A 20,896-nucleotide genomic window follows, 5' to 3' on the forward strand; every position below is an offset into this window, starting at 1 on the left:
GGATTCCCTATCCTTGACGAGGAGTGGATGCCTTGCCCTGAACCTGCCTGACACCGGGGACGGGGCAAGGATGGGGTAGAATGTCATGACTACGGAGTGGGAATATCTCCCCATGAAGTACAAAGATATTCCCAATGCAAGGCTATAATCCGACCGTGTTCAAACAGGCCTTGCACTAATTGAAACCGATCTCATTTTATTCTAGGTGCCAATGGATCAGTCTTTAAGGCTCTCTTTGATTTTACTTTTTTCAATTACTAATTAATTGACAAATTAATAATCAAAATTTACTGTTAATTAATTAAAAATATTCAAAATTAGTATTGATATTTAAAAATTTAATAATTGCATGTTTTTATTTAATGTTGATTTACTGAAAATGATTATTGTTAATTTAATATAAATAAATAATTTTAATAAATTTAATTTTATAATTTATTTATAATACTTTATAAATATAATTGGGGTGGGTGCCACTCAGAATTGATGCCACGATTCACGGGCCGGCATAGATGTATAAAGTGTAGGTTTTTGACATTTTGAATGTTTCTAGCTTACAATGAAATTAAGAAATCTTCATTACGCCTGTCTGTACTTTTCCGTTATTTTTTCATGGTTGTAAAGGGCATTTTGGTCCTGTTACGGGGCAATTCATTTTCAGTCACCGTTAATTGCTGACAGAAGATCTCTCTGAGCCTCTGCTCCCTAGGGTTTAGGGAGGTCTTTGGTCGATCGTCGGAAAATATTGATTGGGAATTTGGAATAAGTACGGGCAATGAAAAAGAGGATATATTGAGCAATGCAGAAGCTCAACTTGTTATCTCGATCTCTTGTTAGAGCGCGAGGGTTCTGCACATCTTCTAATTCAAATACAGATAAGATTGTTGCTGCTGTATTGTTCGAGAGATTACCAGTCGTTATTCCAAAGATTGATCCCGTAGTCTATGCATTTCAGGAGTTCTCGTGAGTTTATTTTTTTTCCTCTCTCTCTCTCTCTCACCACATTATATTCATCCATTTGTGTTTTTAATCAGATTTGTGATCCTTTGTTTTCAAAAATAAATGATAAATACTCACAATATACTCAAGGATGTTCAATTAATTTCCAAAACTGGTCGTGATTCTCAACAAAAAAAGTAAAAATAAATAAATAAATACATAAATTAAAAGTAAAAGGGAGAATGAAGCTCCTGACATAGCTGGTGGAATGAGTCTTGTAGGTTTCGATGGAGACAGCAATACCGACGAAAATATCCGGACGATGTCTTAAGCAAGTCCGATACCAGGTGAATTAGCTATTCTTTTCATCTTTAAGTATTGTATACGACTGTTGATGCTAGACGACTGTCTGTTTCATCTACATTTTAAGTTCATTGGTCATGGTTGATTGACTTAATATTTGATTGATACGAAAAAGGGAACTAGTTCTTTTATTTTGGTAAAGAGGGAACTGGTTTAGTATTTGGTAAAACCTATCAGCCATTTAAATGAGGTGAGGGGAGCACGAAGATATAACCATATGTTGACAGGTTTTTGGAAGGGGAAAGTCGGGAGCAAGAGAACTGGTGAATTATTTATGCTGTTTCTAATCAAAGAGACAAAAAACGTGAGTTATTTATTTAGTCATGCTTAGGACCCTTAGGTTATGGTTGGGTAAAATTTGTTATGAAAACTATCTGTCACTTGAGGCATTGGTAAGTCACATCTTCAATGAGGGAGGTCTTCAGGATATCAGAACCAAAATCCATGTATTGGCGCATTTCAATTCAAAGGTGGTTTGGGGAATGACTCTCAAGAGCTAGCAGCCTGTTTGAAATTTGGATGCTACTGGAACGAATGGTGTCATCGTTGTACTACATTGTGTTTCCGAGCATATACCATTTAAAATGGAGCTAGTTCCGTATATCTTTCAGGATTTCAAGAAAATGAATTCTTATATATATCTGGTAGGTGGTAGCGACTACAAATGACATCATTTTAGATGATTACAATGTTGGTTCAGTTGGCTTTAGAACCAAATAATATGATTTTTTTCTTGTTGCACCAAAACATGCTCTAACTTTTTTTTTGGTTTGCACATACTCCAAAAGTTTGAGCATCTTCAGTTGCAGAAGTGTTTGTTCACTTAAAAGTAACTGGAATTTTCTTGAACATTCACTATAAGCTTCCATTAACAAGTGTGACCGGTTTAACACTACAGGCAAATCTTCTTTAATATTTTCTTCTACATTTTAATAAAAATTCTTTTTGATCCTATTGCTGATAAAGAGTGAAAATCTTAGGATTTCCCTCAAGTACCAAGGGTGACAAGTCCGGATCTATTAATAGTAAAATAGTTTCCTTCCATTGCAAAATGGAGAGAGAAATAGGATAGATATAAGGTAGATATGTAAGAGTATATACATATATAGCAATGTGGTCCACATAAGCTCATATTCTCTCCTCTCTGTGCTTGCCAACTCCTCTCTGTGATTAGCAAATGGGTCTAGATGATATAGGAATAGCCAACATGGGAATTTTAGATGATTAACCAATAATTTCAAATATTTAGGTGCATCACCCTTTTCTTCATGGCACACATTTCATAGTTAAGCCTGGACCATGCCAGCTATGCAGCAAAGCTTACCAATGTTGCTGAGAAGCAAACCTTTCACCCTGAAACAGCCTGTTAACTTGTCCCATGATGATCTAGCCACTTGCAATGAACAAACAGGTGATTAGCAGATTCCACTGCTACCCCACACATCACACACCGGACATTATCCAGCAGAAAGCCTCTCCTGACCAGGCTGTCCCTAGTCAAGCACTTTCTTGGGACTTCTGATCACGCTAGGGAAAAAACCTTTGATGGGGATGTAAGAGATACAAATTCTTTGTCAAGGGAAATCGTTGGCTGCAACCTGCTCAGTCTTCCTGAAGAAGGACCTTGAAGAAAAGACCCACAAACCTTCCCGAACCCAGATTCTGTTATCTTTGCTGCTTGTGTTAAGCAGTTCATTGCTTAATCTCCTTTACACGTCTGTTCAGCTTTCTATTTCCCAGTTGTTCAAACTCTTCTCAGACCTGGATCCATATCATATGAACTATGAAGGAAACACCTCCATGGAAGGACAGTTACTGCACCAAGCATCCCTTCAAAACCTCACCCTGTGACCATTTCCCACCTTGTATCTAATCTCCATGAACTCACCGGGTCGAACAGGTCAATTGTCCCACTGTCTGGGTCAGACGGTTTTTGACCAAGTCAACGGTTTTTGACCTTCTCTGGGTTTTACTCAAATCGGACCCAGAATCTTGACCGCATTATTGTTCGAGCGGTTCAACCGTTTGGGTCAATGTCGGGTTGAACACACTGTAGAAAGAGTGATTTCTCACCCATAAAATGAAAAACGAAGCAGTGGGACGGAGCCCCTGTTTTTTTCACTTAGTCAAAGCTGAGTAAGAAAAAGGGGGGGGGGCAGAGACAGCGATTTAAAATGCACGCCTGAGGTGCACCTAGGCACACAGGCGAGGCGCATTTTAGGGTAGGTGCCTTGCCCAGGTCCTAAGGTGCAGCACTTTCAAAACCTGATGTGCCTTGCACCTTGGCCCAAGCATTCGCTTGCTTCGCTTGCTCACCGAAGCTCTGAGAACCCCCTATTTGCTAATGTTGTTCATTCATTCATCTTAATAAAATATCTTCTTAAACGACAAATAAAATTATAAAATCATTATTTTTTGTGTGAGAATTAAGACTCTAACATGGACTTGTTTGGGCTTTGCCTCGAGGGGCATGGCACAGAGGCAACTCGTAGAATCAGGAATGTAATATGTTTTACATCACATTAGCTACTTGAAGTAGTGCAATTGAGGAAAAAAGAGATTGTGGGCTGTACATGCTTGAAAATGTTTTATATGTTTGATTTTATTTTTAAATATTCATTTGAATATGCTTTACATGTTATGTTTATGTCTTTTAATTTTAGATAATAGGGTTTTTAAAACATAAACTTTAAAAGTTAAGTTTATATTTCTTATTAATATTATGTTTAAATTTTAATATTTTTGATTTTTTTTGCATTTTTTGAATTTTCTGACTTTTTTTTTGATGTTTAACAAATTTTTTTTGTATTTTTGCGCCTTGCGCTTTTAAAACACTGGGCGGACCCCCAGTTTTGTAATGCAAATGTCACAAAACAAGGGGGGCGGAGCTCCTGTTTTGTCATGCAAAAATGATAAAAGAAAGTGGGGGAGGCGGAGCCCCTGTTTTTTTCACTCAAAACTGAAAAGGAAAAAGGAGGTGGAGCCCCTGTTTTTCATTCAGACTGGAAGAACAAGAGAATAAAAGAAACCACGTTCTGGACTTCTGGGTGGGGCTTTGGGCGACCTGAAAAAAAAAACAAAACAAAACATACCTTGAGCTGAAGCTGTAGCTGGTTGAGTTCGGTGGAGTTCCTCTTCCTCCTTCACAGTTTGGTGGGTTTGGTCAAATGAGAAAACCCTACAAGAAAGACAAAACTCAGTTTTAGTGTTTTAGAAAACAAATAAAAATAATGTTAACATGTAACAGGTTCTATGTTATAAATATAAGACTGCCAATAACATTTCACAATAAATATAACAATTCCAGGACTAATAACACTAGGCAACCACCTAATATTCTGGGTGGGCACCTAATGTTAAAAGCTTCAGTCGTCTGGGCGAGGCGTCCTCAGGAAACTGCCTAGTCGCCTAGGTGCCGCCTTGATAACTATGACTGAATCGTTAGTAAGGCCTAATTAATTTAGGGCCCACTGTTCACTAAAATGAATTGTAGTTCCCTTTCTTTCCTAAATAAATTACTTCAGCCCACCCATAGGACTGAGCTTAGAAAATCAACTTGGAAAGAAAGGCCCTTTCTTTTCTTTTCTTTTTTTTTTTAAAAGGCCCATTTCTCTTTTTATGCTATGGTTGGGAGTACTTTAATAACATGCTCCCAGTCCAACAAAATTAAGGACTTAACACATGCATATAGATATGCATGGAGATAGGGAGTCCCCTTGCCTTAAGCTTCACGAGCTAAAGAAATGACCATGCATTCCCCCATTTGTAATCATCACAAAGGATGGAGTTGTAACAGACATTTCAATCTAACTTTTCCAGGTAGACTTGAAATTCATCCATGTTAGGGCATAGTCCAAGAATCTCCAAGCCACGTGATCAAATGCTTTTTCCAAGTCTGCTTTAACAACCACTTCTGCTTCCTTACATCTTTCTCTAGAGTCAATAAGATCATTTACAATCAACATCTCATCAAGTATCTATAATCTATCTCTCTTACACAAACACTCCTTGGATCTGAGAAATGATATCTTTCATTACCTCTATCATGTGCAAGGCCAATACCTTTCGTCCTTTCCTAATATTATATACACTATCGAGAAGGCTGATATGGCAAGTCTTGTAGGTTTGTAATCCCTCCTTTTTCAGGTATCAAGGATGTAAATATTGCATTCAAACTCCTTTCAAATTATGCATTCATATGAAACCCCCTGAACACTTTCATTAAATCTTCCTTTAAAAAGTGCCAGTGCCTCATGAAGAATATTAGGGTGAAACCATTGAGCTCCGATGACTTATCCTCGCTCATTTAACCAATTGCCCCTTTTACCTCCTTTGAGAAACAAGTTTCCAATTCCCTAGCTTGCTCATTTGGTATGCAGCTGAAATTTAGTCCATCAAGGGTCAGTACGATCTTCCATTTTTCTTTGTGCAGATCAGTGAAATAGCCAGAGATATCCTCCTTTAACTATACGTCCTCAAAAACTACTCCATTAATTTCAAGCCTTTTTTATGGTGTTCTCCCTCATCCTTGTGTCTGCTACCTTGTGAAAAGGCAGTATTATTGCCACCTTCCTTCAGCCGTTGAATTTGAGTTGTTTGCCTCCATTTCCTTCAGCCATTGTTCCCCCTCCTTTCCTATCTTGTACTTTTTTTTTTCTTTAGCAGATGACTAATGCTTGCAGTCTACCTCTCCCTTAACTTGCTTCCAATAATCCAATTCCTAAAACTCCCCCTGTCGAAAGCCTTTTTTCTTTCTTCCTGAAAATTTCTCTCCTCTCTCCTACCCTCTCCCACTCCAAAAACTGCTTTCCCTCCAGAAAATGCTAGGTACTGACATGAGCATTTTTTGCTACACCCAAGCTAATGCATTTTTAAGAGCCTGGGCCTCCTACAAAACATGGGGCATTCTTAACCAATGTTTTAAGATTTGGATAAAACCGGATGGTCGAACCAGTCAACCAGGGAACCAGAAGGCATTATGGTTTTTAAAACTCCCAGTTTTTATTTTTTAAACCGGTGGAACCGATCAAAACCCAGCAGAACTGTTGAAAACCTGTTGGTTTGAATGATCCAATCAGGTTTCCATGACCCACCTGGGTCAACAATGGCTAGAAACTTCAAAATGAGAGAAGAGGATTTGAACTTGAGAATATTAGCCTTCAACCATTAACCCAGTGTGTCTCTTGCGAATATTTGTCTCTTTTAACATAAATATTGGTCAAACATGTGTATTTCTAAATAAAATGCAAGTTGCAAGACTTGAACCCTGGTCAATTATACAAAAACCAACATCTTAGCCATATAGCCACTGCCCATACACCTGTTTACCCGGCGGCCATTCCGATTTTGTGTCCGGTCCGAGTCTTAAAATACTGTTCGTAACACCAATTCATGCATTGTATAGGCCCCTGTTAGTTAGGAAAGATAAATAAGAGGTCAATAATAAGAAATAATGGAGTAACAAAATAGGGATATATTATTTTCATAAAAGACTGTCTTTTTCTTATTTCATAATTTTACCCCCCTGGTGGATTGGCAGTTTCAACTGTGTTAAAATATCACCTTTTGGTTTCAAGTGGTGTTGAATGTTGTAGCTTGGTTCAGGACACTCATCTATATCTATTTCATAGATTCCTACATATTTGCTCTAAATGCCCTTTCCATATGAAAATTGCTTTTTTGATCAGGGGAAAAGGTGACTACCAGATTGACTATGTACCAGCTCCACGGGCCACTGAAGCTGACAAGAAAAATGATAGAAGGTACAGGGTAAACTTATATGAAATGCATTTTAGTAGGAGAGACCCAGAATGCTTAAATATGCAAATCTCTTTATCTTTTTGTTTGTTGCTGTATTAATTCATTTCATATTCTATATTCTAATAAAAGTTTATTAGCATAGCATGAGTACATTGTTAGTTCTTTTTGAAGTGAACAGTCTGAACTGAATATTCATCTCTGTTAAATTGCACTAGGAACAATTGTTGCTTTGGGCTATATTTTCATATTTCTATAATCATGTCAAAATCATCTTAAAAGGGTCATTACCCAATGTTGGTCCCAGATTTCTTGGGTCTTGGGAAGGGTGGACTGGATATGGATATAGCCCCTTTTTTTGATCAGCAATTTGCACAAAGTGGTTACTGTCAAACTCAAACCTTCATTCATGCTTGTAAGCCTGAGATTTTACTATTGTACAAAGCGATGGTGTCTTGTGTCAAATTCATCTTCTATGTGCTATTGCTTTCATAATGTCTGGAAGGCACAATGTTGTGGTCTATGAATCATAAAGATTTGTCAGTTGAAAAATGAAAACAAAGGGGACTGAATGCTACCTGACACAATGTTAGCATATGAGCAGACCAAGGTTCAGATTATCAGTTGCCTCCTGCTTCAGAAATAGGGATAAAACTCCATTCAGATTATTGCTAATCATTTTCTTTTATATGTTGTTTCTTCATTAAATCCAGCTTTACATTTTTCCGCTCTGTTTTCCATTGACTAGACATTGGAGATCCCTTTGGGAAAATCCAGCTTTACATTTTTCCGCCCGGTTGGCATTTCAACCTTTTATAGCATTACTTTTGAGTATTGACTAGGAAAATGTAATAAAAGAAAGCTTGTAATATGGCTTACCTTGTGGCAGTCACTCTACCAAACGAATTAACTGAACAATCTTTTCCATTTACTGCTCACTATTTGAAGAGGTTTGCTACTTCTTTTCTGTGGATTCTTGTTTTTAACGAGTTATTGATATTGATTTCAGATTCTATAAAATCTCTGAAAGATAAGACATAGTTTGTGAAAGCAACTTGAATGTTGTATATGCCTTTTAGGTTAGTATATAAAAATATATATGAATTTTATTTTCTAGCTAGATAATGCCTTTGTACAGAAAAAGAAAGCAAAATTTTGACATTAGAATTCTCAAACATGCATTTTATGTAATAACAAGAAATGCACTTTGGAAGTTGTCTACTGAACTGACTTCTGGGTGTCTTTGAGCCAAGTTTGGGTTCTGAATGTCTTTGACATAATGGAGTCTATGATTTACTGCAAATGTCTGATTTTCTTTTCTTTCTTTAAGGTCATTACAGCGAGCACTTGACAGACGACTTTATCTTCTCCTCTATGGTAGTAGTTATGGGGCTCCAGCTGGAAAACCTGTCTGGCATTTTCCTGAAAAAGTTTACGAGGATGAAGAGACATTACGCAAGGTTGACATCAACCTGCCATTTTTCCCTTTTTTGGTTTGTTTCCTATTTCTCTTCTAAAAGTTTTTTGTATGCTGATTATGCCCTTAAATTGCAGTGTGCAGAGTCCGCATTAAAATATGTAATTGGAGACCTTTCCCACACATATTTTGTTGGGAATTCTCCTTTTGCTCATATGGTTGCAGAACCAACAGGGGATGCACCTGACCTTCCTTCATTTAAGGTAGTTATGAAGTTATCCTCTTCTAACTGTTATCTATTTTTTTACATAGCGCCTATCATATTAAGATTCAGTCCATACTCAAAAAGAATGCTATTTCTACAACTACAAGAACCAAAGTTAGTGTGGGTAGGCCTTATCTTTTTGTTATTAGCATTGTGTTATAGCTTGTGTTTTTCTTGGACTATGAAGTTAAACTTGATTTTCTTCCAGCTAACCTGTAGCATCCGAGGTTACCAAATGGCCCAAGCTCCCTTGCTAAGCTTGAAATCTCTTAGTGGCTGTCTAAGTGACCACACTCCTAGGTTTCTAGATTACATCCACCTTATTACCGGCTTGGAGTCTCCTTCCACTTGTAAGTGCTGCATTCCCCATTGTTTTGCCAATCTCAGGCCTTGGAGTAAGGCCTTAACTTCTGCCCTTAAGGAATCTCCCACCCCAATTGGGCCTGAGTACGGGTCAAAACTCTTCCTCATTTCTGAAAACATTCCCATGTGCCAATGGACCTGGATTACCTAATGAGCTTCCATCAAAATTTAATTTCACTCTGAACTGAAGTGGTAGGGACCAACTCTTTTGAACTAAAGGGGAAGAGGGAGAGGATACAGCTATAGAACTCCAACTTCTAATTAAATCAACTGTGGAGAAGTCCTTGAATAGATGCAGGACTTTCAGCCAATGTAGAATCTTGATGGCAATGCCCTCAACAAGTGCTTCCTTGGATTTTTCTTGCCCTCGGAAAATCCTATTGCTTTTTTCTTCCCAAATCAACCAAAGGGCAGCTGCTCTTGTTATTCTCCACATTACCCTACCTCTTTTCTTTGTTTATTGGAAGAAGCTAGAGTCAAAAAGGTTCAGCACACACGAGGGGGATTCCACTTGCAACCAAAAAGAGAGGAAAGCTAATCCCACAAGTAAGAAGCAAAAGTACAAGAAATCAAAAGATGAGTTGTCGTCTCACCACTTCTTAAGCAAAGGCAATAGACATGTGGGGAAAGGCACCAATTTGGTCTTTTTCTTTGAAGTACATTCATATTATTGATCTTTTGGGGAGCCACTTCCCTGCTAAAAGCCCTAACCTTTGGTGGAACAGGAATACACCACACTCCTTTAGCAGGAAAGGGGATAGGTGCAGCAAAAGGCTGAATTAGGGAATTGAGAGGAGCAAGAGAAGATCCCTGAAGAGGGCTTTGTCACTGAACTCAACTAAGTAAACAGTTCATCTGCACAAGCCAATTCTGAATCCCTCAATCCTCTTATCAAGCCCAAATTTCAGGTCCCCTCAGACTCACAGAATGAGGAAATGGCTTTGAATTTATTTAGGGAAGGAGAATACATTACGGGGAGCCTGTCCTTAAAGGGGTGTGTTTCCAAACCAAAGATCCTACCAGAACAGAATTTTGTTACCTGAGCATACATATCAACTCTAATGAAAGGATGAAAGGTAGGCAAGACTCCAGCAATGGCTTTCCAAGGGGAGAAATGAGAAGCCCTAGGGTCGAAACCAACATCCCATCCATTAGCTGCCATCCCATGAATGCTTTCCACCACCAAGTGCCATAAACTGTCTTGCTCTAGGGGAAACCTCTACATTCACTTCCCTAACAGTGCTACATTTCTTAATCTAATATTGTCTATGCCTAGACCCCCGAATTCCTTTTTCCTAGAAACTACTTCCCATTTCATTGGATGGTCCGTTTTTTAGTCTCCTGGTTCCTGTAGAAAATCTCTCATAAGCTTTTCTATCTAATTGGCAACCTTGATAGGAAATTTAAAGGTAGACAAAAAATACACCGGGAGGATAGCCACATAGTTTTCAAGGCGCCAAGGCGAGGCTGGGCGTCAGGGGGACACCTAGGCGTTGGACTTTTTTATATAGAAAATATTTATTTTTGATCAATATTTTTATGTAGAAAATATAGATCCTAGGGTAGTTCCCTAGGTACCATAGCCATATTTCCTTAATGATTATTCATAAGAAATGTATAGAGTTCATGTTAAAGTATAGAAAATCAACATATTCATGAGAAGAAAAAAAAAAGAAGGAAAAGAAAATTAAAAAAATATAGGGTTTGAACCCTTATATTTGTTATAGGAAAAGAAGAAAAGAAAAAGTAGTAGTAGTAGTAGCCTCTTAGCAAGAAAGAAGTCCCTAGCTATTCTATTTACTAAGATTGAAAAGTGACAAGAGGTAATACAATCCTTAATCCATTTACACCATTTCTCTTCAAAACCTCTGTTCCTCAACACTTCTAGCAAGAAATCCCAATCCACCAAGTCGTATGCCTTTTCTAGGTCAAGCTTACAATCAGATCCTTCTCTCGTTGTCTTTTCGTGTAATCCCCACATTCATTGGCTATTAAAATCTAGCAGTAGTAGATTTTAATCCCCAATCAAGCTAATAGGTCTAAAGCCCTTAGGCTGACTTGCAGACACCTTCTTGGGGATCAGGGCTATAAAAGTGGCATTTGCACTTGAATTTATATTTCCTCTTTCAAAGAACTCCAAGAAAACCTCCACCAAGTCATTACCTAAAATATCCCAACAATCTTGATAGAATGCCATAGTGAAACCATTTGGGCCTAGGGCTTTTGATCTTTCCATAGAGAATACTACCTCTTTTATTTCCTGAACCTAAAATGGCCTCTCTAGGGGTTCCAACAATTCCCTTTCTCTAGTATGCCACTCAGAGTCGACTAGGGTCTCTCTCACTCTACTGGGGTTGTCGTAAATGGATTTAAAATACTCCACAAAAGCTCTTGCAATATCTTCCTCTCTTGTCAACACTACACCATTTCATTCCAAACTTACAACATTGTTTTTTCTCTTCCTTCCATTTGCCAAATTGTGAAAAAAATCTTGTATTACCATCTCCTTCATCTACTTGCATCTTGATTTTTGTCTCCAACATATCTCTTTTTTTCTAAGGATTTCCTCTAGGTCATATTTCAACGTCCATTTCTCTTCCCTTTCTTCAAACCTCAACCCTTTTCTCTGCTTCAGCAACATCAAGTTCTTGAATCCTTTTAATAATAGCCTCCTTTCTATCATCAATTCTGCCAAACTATTCTTTATTCGAAGCTTTGATCCTGGCTTTCAAATTTTGTAGCTTCTTGTAGAATCTTTATCCTTCCCACCTAAACACCACTTGATCCTCTTCCCACCACTCTTTCACTTTCTTTTGAAAGTCTGGATGTAGCAGCCATATGTTCTAAAACCTAAAAGGGCAAGGTCGTTCTCCTAGTCTTTCCTGTGATAGTCTAATTGGACAATGATCCAAAGTAGGTCTAGGTAGGGCCTTCACCACCAGGCCTCTCCACGGTTCCAATCTGAAGAGAATAAGAACCTGTCTAACTTACAACAAAAGGGCTCTTTCTGAAGATTAGACCAGGAATATTCAACTTGCAACATTGACAACTCTCTTAATTCAAAGGATCCACAAAAGAGTTGAACTTCCTCATACTTGAGGTGACCCTATGGTTGGGGTTATTTGTTTCATTGACAAACCTAACGACATTAAAATCCCCTCCCAAGTACCCTATATGAGTTTGGCCCATAAACATTTGTTAAAGCCCATTCTAGTCCATCGTCTCTCTTCTTTATTTGATTGTAACCGTAAAGTTACCAATTAATTCTTTTGTACAATCCAATTCCTCATTTTTCCAGATTGTAAGAATTCCCCTTGAGGCTCCCCAAGACTGCAAAAGCCCAACTCAGTCCTCTATCCGACCAAATACTTCTCACCCATCTCCTATCCACTTCTAATAATTTTGATTCTTGAATTAACAAAACATCTGGCTTCTCTTTTCTGAGGACTTCCCTTATCAATCTTCTTTTCCTAGAGCTCCCCAAACCCCTTACTTTCCAACTAATAATCTTCATTGAGAAACAACCTTATGATCAATCCCTAACAACACCTTTAGTTAACCTGACTAATCCCTTTCTCCAGTACACCCCTTGTCATGGTTCACTTCACACCTCAGTTTCTCCACTTCACTCAATTTCTTCTTTCTCCTTTTAGGCATCCCTCCTTCAAGCTTATTCATAGGTTTCTCTTGGTCTACAACTCTTCTTTTACTGACTCTTCCTCCTATTCTCCCTCTTTGATGTTTTTTCACCTGTAGCTGTCCCTTCACCTTTCCTTCCCCATTCCCAGGTACTAGGAATTGGAGTATCACCCTCCTCTTCCTTATCAAAGTTGGCCCCTAATTCCTCCTCTGCCAGAAGTCTAAAGATGCAATATTAATCCCGAAATCCTTTCCCCTTCCTCCATAGATTCATTCAAAGCCTCCACATTTTCTAATGCCTGTGTTACTTCTAGTGATTCACTAGGACAGGCAGTTTCAGGATGAGAAACGACTCCACCTGCAGCCTGAGATGAAACAACAATTGGGAAAGGGGAAATATTAGCACCAAAAACTCGAGGAAAATTAGAAAAATGACAATCCATACCAGAGTCGTCAATACCCGAAGTGTCTCCAAACCTGCCTAAGTTTTGAGGGAGTTTGCTGGGGGAAGTCTCCTCAGGATCAAACTGTGTTGCATGAACAGGGGAATAGGGAATGTCTGTTGCTTTGCCATTCAAATTGGAAGACAATGTACTCGATCTACAGACACCTTGACCTTGTTGTGGACTCATGACAGGTTCTTCTGTCTTTGGCCAAGATGTTCACCTCACCCGAAGTACCGCCTCCCATTCCCAAACTCTTCCAAGGTTCCAAAGGCTTCACAGTCTTAGGCAGAGTTTCTTCCCCGAATAAAAGTTTTGTTCCAAGGTCTCTAATGCTAGAGAAGAGCTTTTGAGCATGTACTTATCACACTTCCTATGCTGGAATCCTCGAGGAAAACATCGTCTTCTTCCTTCACAGTTGACCCACTCTGAGTCGAAACCATCTTCATCATTCTTCTTCCGGTCGAACTTCGGATTTGTATGCTCCAGGGTTGTGGAATAGGAGACTAGCCTCGGCCTCCAGTTGAAAATCTCAGCCGCTGTTGCATTTGACTCACCTTTCTTTGAACCGGGTCTTGATTTGGAAGATGATAGATCTGAAGTCCTGAACAATGGTCTATCACCTTCGGCATTGCCTTGGTCACGTGACCACTGACCACTTAAGTAGTCACCTGATCTCCTTTGCTCCTTTGGCCCAGCCCCGACTTTACTTCCTGTAACTTTTGGTAATGGCCCATTTAAAGGTCCATTTCCAGCTGCGTTTTGGTTTGTCTACAGGCCCATTCCCAGATGCCATGTGATTTATCAAATAGTCCCTATCCCCACTATGTGAACATGGTTCAACCCTTGTCGACTTAACCGGCTCAACACTTGGCCTGATGCTATTCAAACTTTGCACCACTCTACCTGATTTTTTAATGGTTGGCTCATTAAATGCTCCATCTGTCAAAGCTTGGGCATAGGTCCTGCTCCTGCCTGTAACTTTATCTTGTCTTGCATGCTCAAGGCTTTTCCCCTGTAAGCAAACCTTTTGCATTCTTCTTTTCCAGACTTTCCAAAACTGTGTAAATCTCAGCCATTTTCAAATCAGCAGTCCCTGATTTCCATGCAAGTGTTCTTCTTCCACCTCCTCTTCCTCTTCTCTTCTGGACTTTCTTCACAGAGTAGCTTCAATGGAGGATGGGAGCCAAGCTGAGTAAAAACAATAGTCAGTAAAGAGTTCAATCTTCCTTGGGATTTCTTCTGGTTTAACTCCACTAAATCTTATGGCTGCTGACCTAAGGTCTAGCAAGAAGACACCAACAAGTCTTGCCTTACATAATGAAGTAATAGACTCAAACACTTCTTTCTTCCACAGATGGAAAGGAAGACCATCAATTCTAACTGTGATTCCATCCACCACCTCCAGGTCCTTCGAGTTTGAAACAGGGGACCAATTCATAACTGTAACACTTCCTTCAGCTGTCTGCACATTCATTGCTCTGATTTCCACTTCATCTTGCAACAGGTTGATCAAGGCTTTTCACTCTTCAAGCGGAGTGATTAAGACAAGACCCTTCATTTTTAGATTTTTAATTAAATCGACAGCTATTTTCCCCCAATCCCCTGGTTCCTTTTCTACTACTTCTACTAGTTTCTTTCCCCAATCTGCCCTCTCCTCTCTATAGGCCAATTTCCCAACACCCAAAGCATTAACCCACCAGCATACTTGTTGCTTCATGTTCTTTCTTAGGAGCAATAATCTCTGTTTCTACCATGGGTTTTTCCAAGACTCTTACTTCTTCAAGAATAAGAACTCCTGCAACATATTGTTAATCTCCGCCCAGATTAATCCCTTTCTTCCATCAGGAGTGCAGAGCAACTGTCTTTTCTTCTCTCCAAAGAACTCCACCACAACCAAGAATCTACCCTTGTTATTACTAAATCTATCTGCTAAATACTTCCTCTTTTCTCCTTTGAGCTTTTCCAGTCTAACTCTCTGCTAGTAAGAAGTGCTCCCTCCATAAAACGTTGAAGCCATTCAACCACATCAGTCCCTACCAGTAGAATCATAGTCTTTTCAAAAATCAGATTTTTCGCTTCAGCCTTCAAAAACCTTCCCATGTTGACTGCTGCTCGAACTCCATCTCTCTGCTAGTAACTATTATTATATCATCTATTGGTGCTACTGCTAGATTTCCATGAAGATACTTTTTCTTTCATTCCTAGTCTTGCTACATATCATTTCAACATCCTCATCTTAACTATGCTAATTTTCTGAATGTGTTGCTTTTTGATTGTCCAATAATCTAGTAGCTCTCTTATTAAAGTTTCCTTTCAGTACATTCATATTATTTGACTACATAAACTGCTTCACTCCTTTCTATCCACTCTGATTCTTTAGATAACATCCTCTTTAATATTTCCCTTGTTATAGATTTTTAAAACCAAGTAGCAGAAGTGGTTGACTTAGTATCTAACCCCATTTTAGTCTTATCAATCAATATGATGCCATTAGCAATTAGCAAACAATAAAGCCATGGAACTTCAACCTAGAAATGCCTGCTTAACTCACAAAGGACTAATAGAAATAAATACAGGGCATATAATGACCCCTAGTCTAGATCCCTTATTTTTTTCATCAGCAAATAAAAGTTCTTTTATTAAATTATTAATTACTGGTTACAGTACAAAGACAATCCATCATGTATGTGACCTAGGTCACAACAGATTACAACATTGCCCAAAATAAAGTGGGCCTATCAACCCCCTGCTTTGCTAGCACATTCGCCAACCCATTTGCTTCCCTTTTCACCCACCCAAAACTAGAATTATATTTCTCTGCAAGTAGGTCAATTTGTCTGAAGATAAATTTGAATTTCCATGGTGCTGAGTCAATTTGCTTTGCCCTAATTATGACCAGTAGTGAATCCCCTTCAATTTCCAGTTCTCTTGCTCCTAGCTGCTTGGAAAATTTCAAGCCTTGTAGGAGAGTCTGAGTTTTAGCTTGAATCGAGTCACAAAATCCAATTGGTCCTGAGATCGGTGCCACCACTACTTGATAATTCCGAAAATCTCCCCCTATTCCTGCTCTCTCCAGATTACAAAAGGAGCTGCCATCAAAGTTTAGCTTTAACTTTTTTAATCCTGGTGGTATCTAGTCCATTCTTACACTTTCTCTATGTGTTTTTGACTGTGCCACTTCTCTCCAATTCCTTAATATGTCATCTGTAGAAACACTCCCGAAAAATTCCAGTGTTTGAACCCAATGTGCAGATCTGATTTTTATGGCTTCAATCACTTCCTCCTTTGACTTTCTTTTCTCATTTAATATCCTTTGATTTCTTTCTTCCCATATAGATCAAACCAAGGCTGCTCTTATTGCCTTCCACATACATCTTCCCCTTTTCTTTTGTTGCCTCAAGAAATTGGAGCCGAACAAACTCACTGTCTTGTGGGGGCCCATCTACAACCAGAGAGAGAGAGAGAGAGAGAGAGAGAGGGACACACACATCACAGGTGTTTGCCTTCACCAGGAACATCTCTCAACAAAGAGCTTATGCTTTAGGCTACAATCAGAATTTGCTTTGGATTTTGTTTTGGATTTCTCTTTATTTGCTTCAGGTCTTATTTTGCTTCATTTGTACTGCAATCAAACAATATATGGCAAGATTCGAAACAAAAATAAATCAGAATTTGCATCCAAATCATTTGCACTACTATATTTTTGCATCAGTGTAAATAAATTTGCAGTGCAACCAAATGCAGCCTTAGGAGGGATTGGTTTGCAGTAGATTTCTCTCACAGGGAAATTAACCCTCACAGTTAGAAAGGGTTAGCAGATTAAAAAAAGAGGTACAAGAAAACAAGCTAGCATGGGCTGGATGCCAAATTCTATTATCAGAGCTACTTTGATCCAAGTAAACCATCTCCAAATTTGAAAGTAGGAGGGAATCATATTCATTATCTCTCAAGCCCCTTCTGAACCCAAAGTCCCAATTTATCCCAAATTCTGATGACACTCCAACCCTGGCTACAGGTTCAGCCTTAAGATTTGACAAAGAGTAAAGGCTAGGGAATTGCAAACTAAGGGGCTGGTCCCCAAGCCAAAGGTCTTCCCAGAATGACTTTATTCCCACACCCTATGCCAAGATGGATCAAGTTAAGAAAATAGGGAATACCTCAGTGATTGCTTTCTAGGGTAGTTTGAAACTGCATTACAAGCTAATTTTGCATCCCAACCATTGCCCACTACACCATGAATGCTTTCAATGACCCTATGCCATAGTCTTTCTTCCCCACGAGGAAACCTCCACTGCCATTTACCTAGGAGGGCCATATTTCTCTTCACCAAGTTCCCAATGCCTAGTCTGCCTTGCTCCTTGGGTTTACAAACCTACTCCCATTTTACCAAGTTGTCTTTCTTTTCCTCCTGGTTCCCATAAGAAGTCCCTTATTATCTTCTCTAGCTGTTTAGCTATTTTTTCTGGGGTCCTAAAGGTGGACAGGAAGTAAATGGGTAAGTTTTCCAAGGTAGACAGGAAATAAGTGGGTAAGTTTTCCTCACAGCCTAGTCTAGACCCCTCGTTACTAGAAGCTCTCTTTTGCTTCCAACGATGTTCTTTGTTTGGTCACTATACTACTATAAATATCAAGGTTTAAAATGTCGATGTCGATGGAAATATCGCTTACCAAAATATAGGACATATGTCGGAAATGTCGAGGGGAAATATTGTAAAAATTAGAGACATTGTGGAAATATTATGAAATATGTGGAAATATGCAAAAATATTTTGTAAAATAATAAAAGAAGCATTAATACATATTTCTAGACTATTATCTTATTCCCAACCATTATATAAAGTTAAGAAACTAAGATCAATAACAAATTAGTAAATGACGATTTACTGATTTATTATGCATTTTGATGTTTTTATAAGGTTATCTGATATTTTCTTTTCTTATTTTTAGTTCTGATTTATTATAAATTCTAATATATTTATTTCACACTAGTAAATAGAAATACATTTATTCTGATTTTTTAAATATTAAAGTTTAATACATTATGTTTTATTATAAATTTAATAGACTGATTCTCCTTTTTGTAGTATTAAGATTATGATAAATTCTGATTTCTTATAAAACTTAATGAATTTATTATGATTTTTAACACTAAATTTATAATAAATTATGATTTAGTATAAATTTTATTAAACTTATTCTGATTTTTTATATTAAATGTAGAATATGGTTTATTATAAAATTTAATAAACATTTTCTGATTTTAATAAATATTTTAAAAAATACTAACTAGTTAATATTTTATTACTTGAAAAATATTTTATGTTTTATATTATAAAGTAATTAATTTATTCTTTTGTTTTTGTATTTTGTTTATTCTTTTTATAAATATTTTATTTGAAATATTAATGGAATAATCTATATTAATATACTGTATTATATTAATATAATATACTAATATGTTATATTTTTAATGTACATTAGTTGACATCTTGTCGACATAATAGGAAAAACTGTATTTTTTTTGGTTATTTGGACTGATTTGGTCGACATTTCCGAAATATAGGAAATGTCGACCGACATAATGTAATTTTTATATTACCATCCATTTTCATGTCGGTGAGCCTTGACATCGACATATGTCGGGCGACATTTGAAACCATGATAAATATCCTTAATTAGGTCAACATTACCAACTTTGTGTTTATTTTCTTTCCAATACCTACCACATTTCCCCCCTAGGGACCCTAATCATGCTCCTTTCTCTAGATTGATATACCGCATGAGCAATTCTTATCTTTTACTTGAGCTTCTCTAGTGCTTAGTTACCAAGGTGACTCCTACCCAGGCACCTAGGGGTGAGCATTTCTAGCCTGTCCTTGCAAGCAATCATGTGCATATATTATAAATAATATACATGTGTGTGTGTGTGTGCACACTTTATATTATACAAAGTATAACATATATTTCATAAATATATTATGTCCTATAATATACAATACTATATATTTAATAAAATGCATTTAAAGTCATAGGCCTGAAGTTCTGGTCTAGGCCCAGGCTATAGCCCTTATCATAGGTGCCATGCCCAAGTACAACCTGACCCATGATCACCCCTCTAGGCACCTAGGCGACTAGGAAGTTTTTTGGAGGTGCCTTTATTGTATGTGCTTGGGACATTTTTAGGCAAAGAAAAGGGCAGGCAACACCATATTGTATGTTGTATTTTGTGTTCTATGATGCATAAAATCATTTGGTATAATTTGCCTGTTTTTCATTATTTTTTTTTTCTTGGATTCTTGCTGCAATACTTCATTGCTTGGATTAACTTTCTGTTACTTTGCTTGTTTGTTTAGATTTTTGTCATATGAAAATTTATGGTTTTAAAAACATTTCATGATTTAAAAGCTATAAAATTAATGATGTAATATCTCTATATATGAAAAATTCATTATTATTCTTTCTTTTAGCATTGTTTAATACAATCGTCTCAATGAAATGATAGTTTCCAAGGTCGATCACATTGGCATAATAAAGTTGTTTTTTTTAAGTATTTTCTTTTTCCATCTTAGGGTTTTTTCTCACTCTTATTGATTACCCATGTAAAAGGTAGCTTCCAATGTTGCTCTTCCTTCCTAGTTTGAAGCCAAAATTGTTGTCTGATATCCTTGTTACATGTCATAGTCTTTGATCAATCATTTGTGCCTAAGCTTCTCTTATTCTTACCCTGTATAGATTAAGAAAAATGCAAGATAATTATGGAATGTGATTACTTTAATTGAGATGTTCCAAATTATGTCTCACTGTCTTAGTATGATAACTTAAATGAATCCCTAAAATTTTCTCCAATACTTGCATGATCCTCAATTGAGCATTTTTCAAAATTGAGCATCACAAGCCCCTGCCTTTGTTGTGTATGATCAAAGAAGCTTGTGATGATTTGTGATCCTATTGAGTCCACAGAAACACCTCTAAAAATGAGTAACTCACTCATAGATTGTAGTATATAAGTATAATTTTGTTTGTGTCAATGTTTAACGTAATACAAAGGATGTTCTTAGCAGGCTATGTCAAGCATGTAGCTGAGGAATACATGCAATATGCAAACCCAACCCTTTCCATTAGATTCCTAACCTTGAGCATAGGTTTGGCTTTACATGACCAAGATTGACCTGGATGGTAAAAGTTGAAGGGAAAAAAAGAAGAAGAAGCATCTCAGCTTGATAATCTACATCCATCAAAATCTAATGTGTAGGGTTTCCTCATGGACTAATTGGCACAAGCATTAGTAGATTGCTTTGGTGTATCTTCTCTAGGCTGCGTTATTGTGGGAAATCCCAGGTTGAATTGTTAAATGGTGGGTGTTTCACATTTGTTACATCCACGGAGTATATCTAGGCAAGGTTTAAAATGTCAGTATTGGTGGAAATGTGATGAGTTACCACTCACCTCGGAAGCCCCTTCGAGGGTGGCTTAACCTCCTGAAACAGAAGATGGGAGGGAAAGGGGAAAGGTAGGAAGATGACTCAAAGAGAGAGATGAAAGGGATATTCATTCACGCCACTTATTACATGATCAGGGCCTTATATAGCTGGCCTACATGTATGCAATCATGGAGAGAATATCTTCTGGTGGCAGTGTAACTAACTTTTGGAGGCTCTGCCGCGTGTCACGCTAGCCTCTCTGTCTTCTAGTGAAATGCTGTTCGGT

General features: G+C 37.7%; 1 protein-coding gene across 1 annotated transcript in view; it reads left to right on the forward strand.

The window, feature by feature from the left end:
* Positions 1-545: 545 nt before the first annotated feature.
* The window catches only part of LOC148874969 (uncharacterized), a 31,153-nt gene continuing 10,802 nt past the window's right edge, over positions 546-20,896 (forward strand). Inside the window, exons 1-5 of the mRNA XM_088963939.1 lie at positions 546-963; positions 1,221-1,286; positions 6,990-7,064; positions 8,390-8,519; positions 8,614-8,739. Of these exons, the coding sequence (XP_088820065.1) occupies positions 800-963; positions 1,221-1,286; positions 6,990-7,064; positions 8,390-8,519; positions 8,614-8,739 (561 nt within the window). The 5' untranslated portion in view covers positions 546-799. The remainder of the gene's footprint in view (positions 964-1,220; positions 1,287-6,989; positions 7,065-8,389; positions 8,520-8,613; positions 8,740-20,896) is intronic.

This window comes from Nelumbo lutea, chromosome 1 (assembly GCF_056320005.1).
Source record: "Nelumbo lutea isolate HS-2025 chromosome 1, American lotus-T2T, whole genome shotgun sequence".
Taxonomy (NCBI): domain Eukaryota; kingdom Viridiplantae; phylum Streptophyta; class Magnoliopsida; order Proteales; family Nelumbonaceae; genus Nelumbo; species Nelumbo lutea.